This window comes from Protopterus annectens, chromosome 4.part0 (genome assembly GCF_019279795.1).
Source record: "Protopterus annectens isolate FY-2018-M chromosome 4.part0, PAN1.0, whole genome shotgun sequence".
In the NCBI taxonomy this organism is placed as follows: Eukaryota; Metazoa; Chordata; order Ceratodontiformes; family Protopteridae; genus Protopterus; species Protopterus annectens.
The window spans coordinates 876716826-876731825 of NC_056733.1; the positions used below are offsets into that span (position 1 = coordinate 876716826).

Consider the following 15000-nt stretch of genomic DNA (forward strand, 5'->3'; position numbering starts at 1 on the left):
TTGGGGCCATTCTCCCCTTATTATTTTTGGCTTTGTTCAGATTGCTTGGACTAAGAAGTAGAGAGTTATGTGTGCTCCACATTAATGTATCTATGGAATGGAATATAATGTGTATGGCTAAAAAAAAAAACAGAGAACAGTATTCGTAGAAGAAAAAACAAGACTGGGCATTGAGCCTACATCACGTGGAAAAGAAAACAGAAGCTTTTCATAGGTTCATAGGTTCATAGGTTCATACTAGGCTATCTGCCCGAGGGCATTTACAAGCCTAGCCCATCGTTTTGTGGCTTACGCCACCCCTTTAGTATGGGGAACTATACCCATTATTTTGCTGTGCCTCTGTCGAGCAGTGACATTGAGGTAATCCCTGGGGTATATCTGCGATCTCCCATCCATTGGTCAAGATTTCTCTTGAACAAGGCCAGCGAGGTGCTCTGCCTCACATATACCGGGATTTTGTTCCACAGCATAGGGAGTCTTTGGGTGATAAATCTATCCCTCCAGCACGTCCTATTAATAGCCGTGTCGAGGTTTAAGTCTCCCGCCCTTGTGGCTCTGATGGATCTAGATTTTTTGAGGTGAAGCATATTCATCAAATCTGGGTTTGACATGGCCTTGTATGTTAGGCAAAGGTCACCTCTGAGCAAGCGGTAAACGACTGAATAGAGCTGGAGTTCTTTCAGTCGGGCAGCATAGGACAGATTTTTGAGACCCTTTATCCTTTAGCTTTTAAAACTCTAATTCAGAGCTCAGATAATTATTTATTCATTCATTTATTAAACGTATAAGAATCACTAAAGCACAAGTTCCTCTAGTCAGGCCTGACCTGAGTGTACTTTTTCTTTAACCTGACTTTCTCAGAATCACTAGGCATGCAAATACAAAATGAGGTCATTTTAAGCCTAGCAAAGTTCCCTTCAAAGGTGAGAATCAAACCCTGTACCTCGTTATCTGTAAGGTAAACACCTTAACCATTATGCCAACCCCCAAACCTTATGCCAACCCCCAACCCCTATTCACAATCAAACTCATAATTCAGCTTGTTAGGTGCTCATAGTCTTAAGTATATGTGCTTCCACTGCATGGGGGAGGGGTGGGATTTGCCAAGACAGATGATGTAATCCACTGTGTATCCCCCCTTAAAGATGGAATGATATGAAATACTTCCATTAGCTCATGGTTTGTAGCAAGGTGGTCTATATACAAGGTAGTCTATACAATAAAGTGATTTTTAAACCTAAGATTATTATAAGAGGGAAAGTAAGGACTTACCGTAAAGGTAGAGTAAAACAATAATGTATTTTTAAGAGTTCAAACAATGGGGGGTTGACCTATTTGACACCGTGTGTACAGATGTGAATGACTTCACTAGCTTTACCCAGTTAGGGTGTACCAGCATTCCTCCTTCCTGGCATGCAAGGTCAGAGTATGTGACGCTGCATGCTCCACTTCCCCTGCTAAACCTGCCACTGATGCAATCCCAACCCTGACGACAGCTCTGGGGCTATTCATAGTTTCACAGGTGTGTACTAGACTAATGGCCCTGAACCCTTTACAAGCCTAGCTGTAGGATTACCCTAGCATATTGCCACCCGACCTTAGTTCCCAGTGCCTCTGTCGAGTAGAGCCACTGGAGTGATCCCTGGGGTGAATTTTCTGTTTCACAGCCATTCATCAAGATTTCTCTTGAAGAAGGTCAGCGAGGTGCTCTGCTTGACATGTATGGAAAGTCTATTCCATAGCATGGGCAGTCTCTGTGTTATGAACCTGTCCCTCCAGCATGTTCTGTTAATTGTGGTAATGAGGTTGAGGTCTCTGGAGCATGTGGTGCGGAGGGACTGGGATTTCTTTAGATGTAGCATTTCTAACAGAGCTGGGTCAGACATGGTTTTGTAAGTCAAGCAGAGATCACCTCTAAATAGGCGATATGAGACAGAGAATAGTTGGAGTTGTTTGAGTCTGTTCAAATAAGACAAGTGTTTAAGGCCTAGGATCCTCTTTGTGAGGTGCTTTTGCAGCTTCTCCAGTTATTGAAGGTGTTTTGTGAGGTACATGCCAAATGGGGCAATGTACTCGATGATTGGCCTAATGAGGGAAGAGTAGAGGGAGACAATGACCTCTTTCTTCCTAGATGCAAAACCCTTAGCAAGAAGATGTGCCATATAGAAGGACTTTCTGACCACAGTGGCAATGTGGTGATCAAAAGAGAGGTTGCTGTCAACCTGTTTTACCAGATCTCTTATAACACCTTCTGTGTTCAGTGGACTAGCATCAATGTGGTAATTCATGGGAACCGGGTTTTCCCCAAAGGGGATGATGACATTTTTTTTGGCATTCAGCTTAAGGCCGTGGTTCTGACACCAGTTGTTGGTCTCAGTGAGGCCATTCTGTAGGATGTCAACATCACTTGGGGAGTTAATAATAGCTCCCAACTTGCAATCGTCTGGGAACTTTGTCAGCCAGAGTCCCTTCCTGTTGCCCTGGACTTCAGAGTAGTAGATAACAAACAGGAGAGGACTCAGGACCGAACCCTCTGGGACTCCACTTGTGACTAGTTGGCAATTTGAATTGGAGTCAGCTACTTTCACACTGTAGGTTCTATCTGTGAGTCAGTTTGCAACCCACCTAGTGATACAGGGGCTGATGCCTAGCTTAGTGAGTTTTTCCATGATTCCTGAGTGGGAAATGGTATCAAAAGCCTTGGCCAGATCAAGGTAGGCTGTATGAACCACCTTGCCTTCTTCCACAGCTCTGGTGACTGACTCAAAGAAGTCGACCAAGTTGAGCAGGCATGATCTACCCTTCCCAAAAACAAACTGTGTGGGATCCAGAGTTTGGAGATTCCCTATATCCTTGTTTATTAGGTCCATGATAATGCGTTCCATAGCTTTGCATATCAGACTCGTCAGGCTAATGTTGTGATAGTTCCCAGGGTCTGTAGTTGCTCCTCCTCTGTGGAGAGGGATGACTGTAGCAGTGCACCATTCGGTAGGGACAAAGTCTGAGGTGAGGCTGTGATTGAACATTGCACACAGGTGAGGTGCCAGTTTACTCTGTAGTTCATTTAGAACACAGCCAGGGATACTGTCAGGTCCCATAGAAGCTGTATTCTTGGCCTTGGATAGTGCGGTTTTAACCTATTAATAAAAAATGGTGCAGTTAGGTAACTGATGGTCAGCTGGGAATACACCTGATGGCCAGCTGGGGGCACACAAATGGGAGGGAGGCTGATGATCAGCTGTGGACACACAGATGGGACGGAGAAAGAAAAACAGCTTCAAACATTATCACACTTCTACATTCAAACCATTGCAGCTTACCTCTTTTGGCATCGTAAATAGTGAAAATAACCCCCCCTCCAATTCCCGTGCTCTGAGGGTTCCTGAGTGATGTGCATAGTAAGGCAGCAATAGCAGCATCTACAGCTGAGCCTCCCTGCTTCAGAATGTCCCTGCAAGGAGAAAAAGATTGAGTTAAAGCTCTGAAACAAATAACTAAGATGTCATCAAGTGCATTATTTTCTACATTTGTTGATTCTGCCCAGTCATGAACAACAAACACAACAAATACTATCCTACCATATCAGTTGATCTATGACAAGACCCTCCATGATGGGTTGATGAGTCCATCTTCTCCAACACTCTGAAAATCCCAGGGCTGTGCTCACTAGGTACCAATGCACATCCTGACACCATGTATTCAGTACTTAATTCTAGAGCTTACCTGATCCCCTGCAAGCCGCCAATAACCAAATCAAGACATAATAATGGAAATAGGTCATCTCTACTGCTAATAGGAAATATGTAAGTATACACTTGCCTAACAGTTATCTGCAGAAGCCACAGTAGGATGGAGATGGCCATCTACCCACAGAAGGATGTCCAGAGTGCATTCCTGACCCATTAAGAATGGTTCTCTTATAGTTCAAGTGATAAACTAAGACCACATCTGTTGCATCGAACATCAAGGACCCTGCTTGATGGAGTGATGGAACATATTTCAATAAATCACAAGCAATAAACCACCAGGGTAGACAGAGACAAAGAGCAGCACAGAACTAGGTTGAAAAGGTTGAATTCTGGAGTACAAATTTATCAGATGACGCATAACTCCAGTAAGGGGTGCACTTAAAGTTATGATAGGCACACTGTACCCAGTGAAGCTTTGCTGTGTCTTACACATTGTACCCAGGTGTACCTGGTGACACTTTACTTTGCCTTACCAACCAGTGAAGTTTACTGTGTCTTAAACATTGTACCCAATGAAGCCTTGCTGTGACATACACATTATACCCAGTGAACACTTACTATGTCATGCACATTATACACAATTGTACCCAGTGAAACCCAAGTATGTCATGCACATTGTATAGAGGTGTACCCAATAAAGCCTTGTGAATCACTTCATCTAACAGTCTATTTATCGAATCCCTATTCATCAAACTCAGTTTAGTGAAAGCTCATGAACAATCATTTTAGAGAATTTCCTCACAGGGAAAGAAACTAGTGGGCCAGCTAGCAACCATACCAAAAGAACTACAAAACTTTAAACTCAGCAAAGTGGGGGGGCATTACCCCACATCCCCCCAACTAAATATACCAACTCTGAGAATGCACTACAGTGGGGAAATGGGCAAATTCCCCGATGATGGCCAACTACTTCCTATCCCTGTGAGAAAATTTGCTGAAATGATTTTTCATTGAATTGAGCTTTTTCTAAAGTGAGTTCAATGAATCGAGATTCAAAAAATAAACTGTTTGATTTAGTAATATAGACCCATGAAGTTTTGCCGTGCCATATGAACTGTGCAGAGGTGTAGTCAGTGAAGCCTTACTGTGTCCTATACATTGTACCCCATGAAGCCTTGTTGTGTCTTACAAATTCAGTGAATCCTTACTGTGCTATACACATTGTACCTGAGTGTACCCAAGTCAAATTTTATTTATATAGCATCTTACAGACAAGGTATGCCACCAAAGTGCTTTACAAAAAATACAAAAAAATAAGATACAAATACAATCAACATACATTACTAAAAGCCAAATCATAAAAATAAGTCTTAAGATTTGATTTAAAAACTGCCACTGAAGAAGACTGCCGAATGTAAAGTGGAAGCTCATTCTAAAGTTTTGGAGCTGCAACAGCAAATGCTCTGTCTCCCCTCGTCTTTAATCGTGACCTTGGGACCTCAAGTAAAGACAAATCTTCTGAGCGAAGTGCCCGAGCAGGAACATAAGGATGCAACAACTCTGATAAATAAATTGGGGTCAACCCCTTTAGGGCTTTAAATACCAATAACAAAATTTTAAAACGAATTCTATAGAAAACAGGTAACCAGTGTAAAGCTGCCAATGTGGGCATAGCATGATCAAATTTACGTTTGCCTTCCAAAAACTTCCCAGCAGCATTTTGAACAAGCTGCAGGCGGGATAGGGCACCCTGACTCACTCCAAATAAAAGGGAGTTACAATAATCTAAACGTGAGGTTATGAAAGCATGCACCACAGTTTCAAGATCACACCTAGACAAAAAAGGTTTCACCTTAGCCAAACGTCTTAACTGATAAAAAGAGGATGCCACTACCCTATTAATATGACCCCTAAAACAGAGATCTTTATCCATTTTTACCCCCAAATTAATAACAGAATCCTTCAAATAGGAAGTCAATTCACCACAATTTGTCATAATAGAGTCATTGTAACGCCTAGAACCAAAAAAGCACCACTTCTGTCTTTCCTTCATTAAGACTCAAGAAATTTTCCACCATCCATGTCTTAAGCTCACATAGGCAAACCAGAACCTTTGATATTGATCGACCATCAGCCTCATCCAAAGGTAAATAAAGTTGACAATCATCAGCATACAGATTAAAGTCAATACCATATTTCCGTAAGATGTCTCCTAGAGGCAAAATATAAATACAAAACAACAAAGGCCCCAAGATTGAACCCTGTGGAACTCCCCAGGGAAGATGGAAAAAATCAGATGAAAAACCACCCAGCTGAACACATACCATTCTATCAGAAAGGTAAGACCTAAACCAATTTAACGCCGAACCAGTGATTCCCACATAATGTTCAAGACGGTGCAAAAGCACCTCATGATCAACTGCATCAAAAGCAGCCGTTAAATCCAACAGCACTAATAATACAGATTTTCCTCCATCAGTTGCAATAAAAATATCATTCATAACTTTCAACAGAGCTGTCTCAGTACTATGTAATGGTTTAAAACCAGATTGAAAATTTTCTAAGAAATTATTTTTATCTAAAAAATCCAACAATTGGCCATAGACACATCTCTCCATCACCTTACTCAAAAAAGGTAACTTAGAAATTGGCCTATAATTAGCCAATAATACAGACGCATCAACGCCCGATTTTTTCAATAGTGGATGTATAACCCCCCTTTTAAAATCATTGGGCACTACACCAGAAAGTAAACTCGTGTTAATTATTGTCAACACAACCGGTGCCACTGTTGAAGATACATCCTTATAAACAAATGATGGTAAAACATCATCAGGAGAACCACTAGGCTTAGCCTCATTTATCATTTTAACTAAATCTGGCAATAATATTGGATTAAAAGTACATAATTTCTTCGAAACAGGAATCAATGGACCCTGTAAGGAAACCATAGGCACAGTCATTCTTAAATTAGCAACCTTATCCATAAAATATTTAAGAAAATCATTACATATTGTAGTTGAAGCCTGAACTGGGAAATAATCTTGAGCATTTAAAACAGAATCAATTACATCATACAAAATCCTAGGATTATGAGAATTTTCAGAGACAAGGTTAGAATAATATACATTTTTTGCAGATTTTACAGTATTCTGATAAACCTTCCAACTTTCCCTCAAAGCAATTAGATATACGGAAAGCTTATTCTTTTTCCACTGCCTTTCACATCTTCTACATTCTCTCCTTGCAGCTCGAGTAATATCCGTTACCCACGGATTTCTTACTGAATTTTTCTTTTTCAAACGCAGAGGGGCAATAATATCCAAAATATCCCTACAGGTCTCATTAAAACAGCTTAAAAATCCATTCAATGTAGACCATTCTGAAAATTGAAGCCTTACTGTGTCTTACACACTGTACCCAGTGAAGCCTTGCTGAGTCATACACATTGTACCCAGTGAAGCCTTACTATGTCATACACATTGTACCCAGGTGTACCCAGTGAAGCCTTGTTGTGTCTTGCACATTGCATCCAGGTGTACCCAGTGAAGCTTTGCAGTGTCCTACTTACTGCACCCAATGAAGCCTTGCTGTGTCATAAACATTGTACCGAGTGAAGCCTTACTGTGTCATACACAGTGTACCCAGGTGTACCCAGTGAAGCCTTGCTGTGTTTTGCACATTTTACCTAGGTGTACCAAGTGAAGCCTTGTGGTGTATTCCACATTGTACCCACTGAAGCCTTGCTGTGTCATACAATTGTACCCAGTGCAGCCTTATTGTGTCCTACACATTGTACCCAGTGAACCCTTGCTGTGCCATACATTTTGTATCCAGGTGTACCCAGCGAACATTACTGTATCTTTCAGATTGCACCCATTGAAGCCTTGTCATACATATTGTACCCAGAAAAGTCTTAATGTGTGTTACTACCCAATGAAGCCTTACTGTGTCTTACACCATGTACCCACTGAAGCCTTGCTGTGTCATATACATTGTACCCAGGTGTACTCAGAGAAGTTTACTGTGTCTTACTACCCAGTAAAGTCTTGCTGTGTCATACATATTGTACCCAGATGTACACAGTGAATCTTACTGCAACTTACACATTGTCCTCAGTGAAGCCATGTCATACATACTGTACCCTGGGAAGCCTTACTGTGTCTTAATGGCCAGTGAAGCCTCGTTGCATCTTGCACATTGTACCCAGTGAAGCCTTGCTGTGTATTACATACTGTACCTGATAAAGCTTTGCTGTGTCATACACATTGTACCCAGTGAAGCCTTACTGTCTTACACACTGTACCCAGTAAAGCCATGTTGCATCAAGCATGTTGCACAGAGATGTATCCAGTGAAGCCTTGCTGTGTTATACACATTATACAAAGTTATACCCAGTCCGGTCATGTTGCATCAGGCATACTGTACCCAGTTGTACCCAGTGAAGCCTTGCTGTGTCTTGCACATTGTACCCAGTGAAGCCTTGCTGTGTTTTGCACACTGTACCCAGTGAAGCCTTGCTGTGTCATATACATTGTACCCAGTGAAGCCTTGATGTGTCTTGCACATTTAACCCAATGAAGCCTTGATGTGTCTTGCACATTGTACCCACTGAAGCCTTACTGTGTCATACACATTGTACCCAGGTGTGCCTAGTCAAGCCTTAGTCTGTCTTGCACACTGTAATCAGTGAAGCCTTACTGTGTCATACACACTGTACCCAGGTGTACCCAGTAAAGCCTTGTGACATCTTAAACATTGTACCCAGTGAAGCCTTACTGTCTTATACATAGTACCCAGTGAAGCTGTGGTGCATCAAGCATATTGTACAGAGATGTATCCATTGAAGCCTTGCTGTGTCATACACATTGTACAGAGTTATACCCAGTCAGGTCTTGTTGTATCAGGCATACTGTACCCAGTTGTACCCAGTGAACTCTTACTGTATTATATATATTGTACAGAGTTGTACACAATAAGATATTGTTGCATTAAGCATACTGTACCAAGATGTAGTGAAGTCTTACTGTGTCATGCACACTGTACCCAGTTATACCATGTGAAGTCTTGCAATCTCATGTGCATTACACACAGGAATACTCTTGAGAAGCCTTACTGACTCATGTACACTGTACAAAGCTGTACCCAACGAAGCCATACGGTGTCCATCTTACTGGCTTGAATGCACTCTGGAGGTCATTCCTCAGGGCTATGCAGTGCCACCCACCATGCAGCAGTAGGGAACAGTGCACTATGTGGGTGGATGTCATCTAAAATTAATCTGGGCTACACAATCAATGCTCCTTGCTTTATTCACTCTACTGGATTTGACTTTATGTTCTCTGTTTTAATTGTTGTACTGATTGATTTGACCTCTGACCAATCACTTTCACACCAGAGAAGGAATTATTTCTGCTTACTTTAATATCTCCAGTAACCCATTTGATGGTAACTACTGCTTCTGTACAAATGACTGTGTCAAGTATGTAGCCTAGTAAACGTCCACCCTATTCCATTTTCCAACTAGATAGGGTATAAATAGGAAATTTCCCTTTCAGGTACACCCAATTAATTAAAAATCTGCTAGGTACTCAAATTAATTATATGTCCCTTTGCTACCACTTTTCAACTTGATAGAATAAAAACTGGAAAACTCTGCTAGCTACTCCAAATAAATTACATATCCCCCTGACACCATTAATTGCACTTTATACTGGGTGTTTGCAAGTAAAACTTCTAGCTAGCACTTACCTACCAACCTTTGTACTATATACTAGTTTCTCGGAACCATGTTATTGAATCTGCCCTTATATCTTTTCTTGCCAGGACATTAACCCTGGGCACCCTGAGGCAGTGCAAAAACTTCCTGATGTTTACTGACAACCACTTCCATCTCACACTGATTTTATATTTGAGAGGGACATATACCTACCACATCTTGAGGCTTGTCTCTCAACAAAATATATAGTCATGACCCACCAGGTTGTAATTCCCCACACTCATCTCACACCACCACACCAGTCACCAAAAACTAAGCTTTCCTATGCAGAAGTACTTAAATATTGCACAAGCCTCAAAGGCCTAAAAGGCATAAACCTGACACACGGTTCCCTCAGCAGTACAAATATTCTCCACCAACCACACACTCAACAACTGCTACCACAAACAATGCAAAGAGGGGACACTTAGTTGGCACCACCACGTCTTTAAGGCCTCTCCAGCCAGCTATTCCACATGGCAATGACCTAGTTACAGGCAAGCCCTAGTGAGACACAAACATTACCACTCACTAGGCTGAGTAAGGAAAGGGAGATAGTGATGTGGCTCTCAAATTCCAGCGTACCACAGGCTATTAGGATGCTCAAGTCCTTCACCCCACGTGCACAAACAATGTGGTCAATGTCCATGTGAGTGTGAACAACTTGAAACACACATTTGTATTATATGAAAAGAGAAATCATGCAGCTCTTTAAATATGCACTGCACGCTGGTATTTAGCTACTCTTAATCAGTCTCCTTCCTTTACGTGGAATAACGCCACAGTATAGAGGATTATAATTGGATGCAGCTCTCTAAATATGCACTGCAGGCTGGTATTTAGCTACTCTTAATCAGTCTCCTTCCTTTACGTGGAATAACGCCACAGTATAGAGGATTACAATTGGGACTCTGTTCATAACCGACTTATTATATGTTTGAGACATGGATGACAAGAAATTATTCTTCAGAGCAAAGTTCAATGTGTGAATCTTGGCATCCAATCTTGACATACGAAGAATCGTGAGATCCCTCATAAAATCCTCAAAAGCTAGTTACGAAAATAAAATTGTCAAAGATCAAAGACAACCACAAGGCATTCTATAACTATGTCAAGAATCTAAATGGCAATGCTTAGATCTGCTCTGAGCTACAACAGAATGGCATTAAATATACTGATCCCAAGGATATTGCCAATATCCTGGCAGATCGATTTAGTGCCAACTTCACCCCCCTCTCACCCCCTAAAGGGCCCATCTCAATACCAAAAGATTACCAAATTCCATTCATCACGGCCACACAGGTAGAAACCGCACTCTCCAAAGCTAAGAATGCAGCATCTGTGGGACCAGATGACATCCCAGGCTATGTGCTACATGACCTACAAAATGAATTGGCACCTCACCTAAGTGTCATGTTTAATCATAGCCTCACCTCAGGCTTCGTGCCCACAGAGTGGCACACAGCTACAGTTAGCCCACTCCACAAGGGGGGATCCACCTTGGATCCCAGGAACTACTGTTCCATCAGTCTGACGAGCCTGATCTGCATGGGCAATGAACGCATTATCATGGAACTTATAAACAAAGACATTGGCAACCTTCAAACACTGGACCCCACCCAGTTTGGGTTCGTGAAGGGCCGATCTTGTCTCCTGAACCTGATTGACTTCTTTGAATCAGTCTCCAGAGCTGTGAACAAGGGTAAGGCGGTTCACACAGCCTATCTGGACCTCACCAAGGCCTTTGACACCATCCCCCACTCTGGAATCATAGATAAACTTACTAAGCTGGGCATAAATCCCTATGTCACTCGATGGGTTTCCAACTGGCTTACTGACAGAACCCAGACTGTAAAAGTAGTCAACTCCACATCCAGCTCCAGACAAGTGACAAGTGGAGTACCTCAGGGTTTAGTCCTGGGACCGCTCTTGATTGGCATCTACTTCTCTGAAGTACAAGCCAGTACTAAGGGGCTCTGGCTAACAAAGTTCGCAGATGAATGAAAACTGGGAGCCACTACTGTATTCCCAAATGATGTGGATATTCTACAAAAGAGCCTTACAGAAACAGATGCTTGGTGCCACAGCCATGGGCTCAAGCTTAATGCCAAGAAATGTATAGTTATCCCCTTTGAGAAAAAACATGTACCCATGAATTACCACACAGGTGGCAGTGCACTAAATATAGTAAGTGTGATGAGAGACTTAGGGACACAGGTGGACGGTGGTCTCACCTTTGATAACCACATTGCCACAACAGTCAGAAAATCCTTCTATGTGGCATACCTCATCAATAAGGGCTTTTCATCCAGAAAAAAAGGAGGTCATTGCCCCACTGTACTCATCCCTCATTAGACCCATTACAGAGTATAACGCCCCGCTTGATATGTACCTCACAAGACATCTGCAACAGCTGGAAAGGGCACAGAAATACCTTACTAAAAGAATCACAGGCCTAAAGCAGATGCCATATGCTGACCATCTAAAAAACTCTAGCTATACTCTGTGGCATATCGTCTACTCAGAAGCGATCTCTGCTTAACATACAAGGCCATGTCAAACCCTGAGCTGTTGGACATGCTCCACTTAAAGAAATCACAATCCCTCAGAGCCACATGCTCTAGGGATCTAAACCTTGTCATCACAATGAACAAAACATGCTGGAGGGATAGGTTCCTGACCGAGAGACTCCCCATACTCTGGAATACTGCCCATACATGTCAAGCAGCGCGCCTCCTTGGCCCTCTTCAAAAAGAACCTTGATGATTGGATGGGAGATAGGAAATTCACCCCAGGGATCATGTCAGTTGCTCTGCTAGACAGGGCCAGGAAAGGAAATATTGTGTGAAGAAATATCCAGGGAATTGTTATGGCTAGGCTTGTATAGGCCCTAGGGCCATTAGCCTTGTACCAACCTATGAACCATTTCGACAACACACAAAACTGGTTAACATCAGAGGCTTAATCATAAATTTCTGTAGTGCATTGAGCTACATCTGCTCTGTGTACTACCAGTTAGGGACAAAAGTATAGGAATGCAGAGTGTTTTACCTGCTTCCAAAGCCCCCAGTTTAGTGCACCTCATCTTATGCATTGTTCTCCAAACATACATACACACACACACACACACACACACACACACACCATTCTCACTATTCTATGCAGTCTCACATGTGGTTCACCTTTACCCAACAGTCTCTCTACACGTGCATCCAGAACAAGATTAAACTTGTGTACAAAACACTGCCTGCTCTAACCCATAGATAGGATCTTCCATTCCTGAAAGAAATTTCCTAAAAATTGTAGGTCATCAGTGGGCTTACTACAAAAGGAGAGGAACACAGCAAAATGTTTTGTGGTTTGAGCTTGATAATGTGAGGTTCAATAATGGGAATGTTCGCTTAAATGCTAGGGATCCATAGACACACACACTAAACACCTCAATATGCTGAAAGAAGCCACCTCCAGAGCATATACACACACATACAAAGCACATCAGCATGCTTTGCAGACATTACAGAATAAATTGCACATTACATGCATCCATCATCAAGGAAAAATAACTCCAAAAGGCAGTTATCAACAAAGGTGTAAAAAAGCAGCACACAGTCAAACCATACCTTGTGTGTGCCTACCAACAGCCCCATCACTTTTGTTGTACCTGTAAATGAATAACACTTTGTTAGCGCATTACTGAACACCCCCCATGAACACACACACAACGTAGCAGTCTGACTGTTATTACAGACTAGAATCACATAACAAAGATTGCTTACTAAATTACAGAAACCAGCTATGATGTCTTTGCAGTTGACAAAACATACTGCAACAGTCCAGCCACAATCAAATGAGGTCATATAGACCTCTCACCTGAGAAGAATCATGTTATTCTCCATCTATACATTTACTGCCCATCACCCATCCTTTAAGCTCTTATTCAGTTTTGTTAGTCCTGTAGGTGACCAGCAATGCTCATGTGCAGTGTCCAACAATCCCCCTAAAATTCCTGACCATGGTTTGGATTGTTATTGGCCTTGCTAGTCACCTTGGGTGGGGGGGTTCCCCTCCCCTCTTCGTTGATCTAGGATAGCCCTTACCTGTCTCAGACTTCATAACTGCTCTTCTCCTCTTGCTCCTCCCCCTTTTTCCACTAATGTCCTGGGACTGTGACACCTTCCAGTTGTGCCCATATTTTGATTTCCCATAATCCTCTTTGGAGACTTGACATTTACCCTCCTCTGACCCTTTTCTTCCTCTAACACCTCCCAACCGGTGCTGTCAAGACGGATAGGAATTCCAGCTGTTAGCTGGTTTCTTAGTGGTACCCTCTGCATCACAGTTGGTCACTGCCCCTTCTTTTTCACTAGATCCCACTGCATCTCCTTTTCAGGAAACTATTCTTTAAGAATAACTGCTTCAAGTTAAACATACTGTTTTTTCATTTTTTTTTTTTAAAGAGGCTCTGCCTTCATCTTGTCTAAGCATAAGATATATTTGTCGCTCAGTTTCTACTACCAAAATTGCAGGATACATCAACTTCACTTGACAGTTCAAATCTATCAGCTCCTTTTTGCATCTCAGAATTTACTGCGCCATGTGGAATAGGTGCTACAGGCAGAAGGGCAGACCTACTTACTCCAAGGCGCTCCACAATGTTTTCTACTATTCACAATCAGTCTCTAGTCATGGATGAGTGCAATGCAGCTAATATCTGCCTAAGAGTAATGCAGATCCCCACTTTTCCCCACATGATGAACCCTCTCAACTGCAGGGTCTAAATAAGGGGAGCTATTCATAACCTATTTCACGATGCAATCCATTAGGTGCTGTGGCTCTAAAACTATGACCATTTATGGTATCACGTTAATACATATGTTCTCCCTTCTAAAGTGATTCTCTAAATTGTCAGTTCTAAAGATATATATATATATATAAATATATATGTATATATATATATATATATATATATATATATATATACATATATGTATATATATATATATATATATATATATATATATATATATATACTTATATATATATGTATATAAAAGACCTTCAAATGGGATTCCTATCCATCTTGACAGCACCGGTCGGGAAGGTGGTCTAATGGTTAAGGTGTTTGCCTTACAAACACAAGGTGCAGGTTTTCAGTCTCACAAGGGATAATTGGCTAGGCTTGAAATGGCTTGCAAGGGCAGTTAGCCTAGTACTAATCTATGAACCTATAAGGGCAGATAACAGAGATAGTATGGCCTTCCATCTTCCATATAGCTCAAGAAAGGTACCCTTGACTGCAGACTCGTATCAAATGCTTTTTGACACCCAACAGGACCCCATCCCCAGTTTGTTTGTCTGTACACTACAGTATATTGTGCTTTTAAATGCTTCCCCCATGATGAATTTAGACATAAATGACTGGGAATAGTTCCTTTATAACAACTGATAAAAGAACAATTTAAACACCTGTCACACCCACTGAAAACAATGTTTTTTATTTTCTGGGGGCAAGTCCCATGCTCTCTTACACCTCTATATATACAACTTCAAGGC

The 15000-nt window shown here is 41.7% G+C and overlaps 1 protein-coding gene across 2 annotated transcripts in view; it reads right to left on the bottom strand.

Annotated features, from left to right (window-relative positions):
- LOC122799642 (glutathione hydrolase 5 proenzyme-like) overlaps nt 1–15000 on the bottom strand; it is a 739199-nt gene that overhangs the window by 457509 nt on the left and 266690 nt on the right. For both annotated transcript variants that reach the window (XM_044068836.1, XM_044068835.1), the window contains exon 2: nt 3321–3451. In XM_044068836.1, the coding sequence (XP_043924771.1) occupies nt 3321–3451 (131 nt within the window). The remainder of the gene's footprint in view (nt 1–3320; nt 3452–15000) is intronic.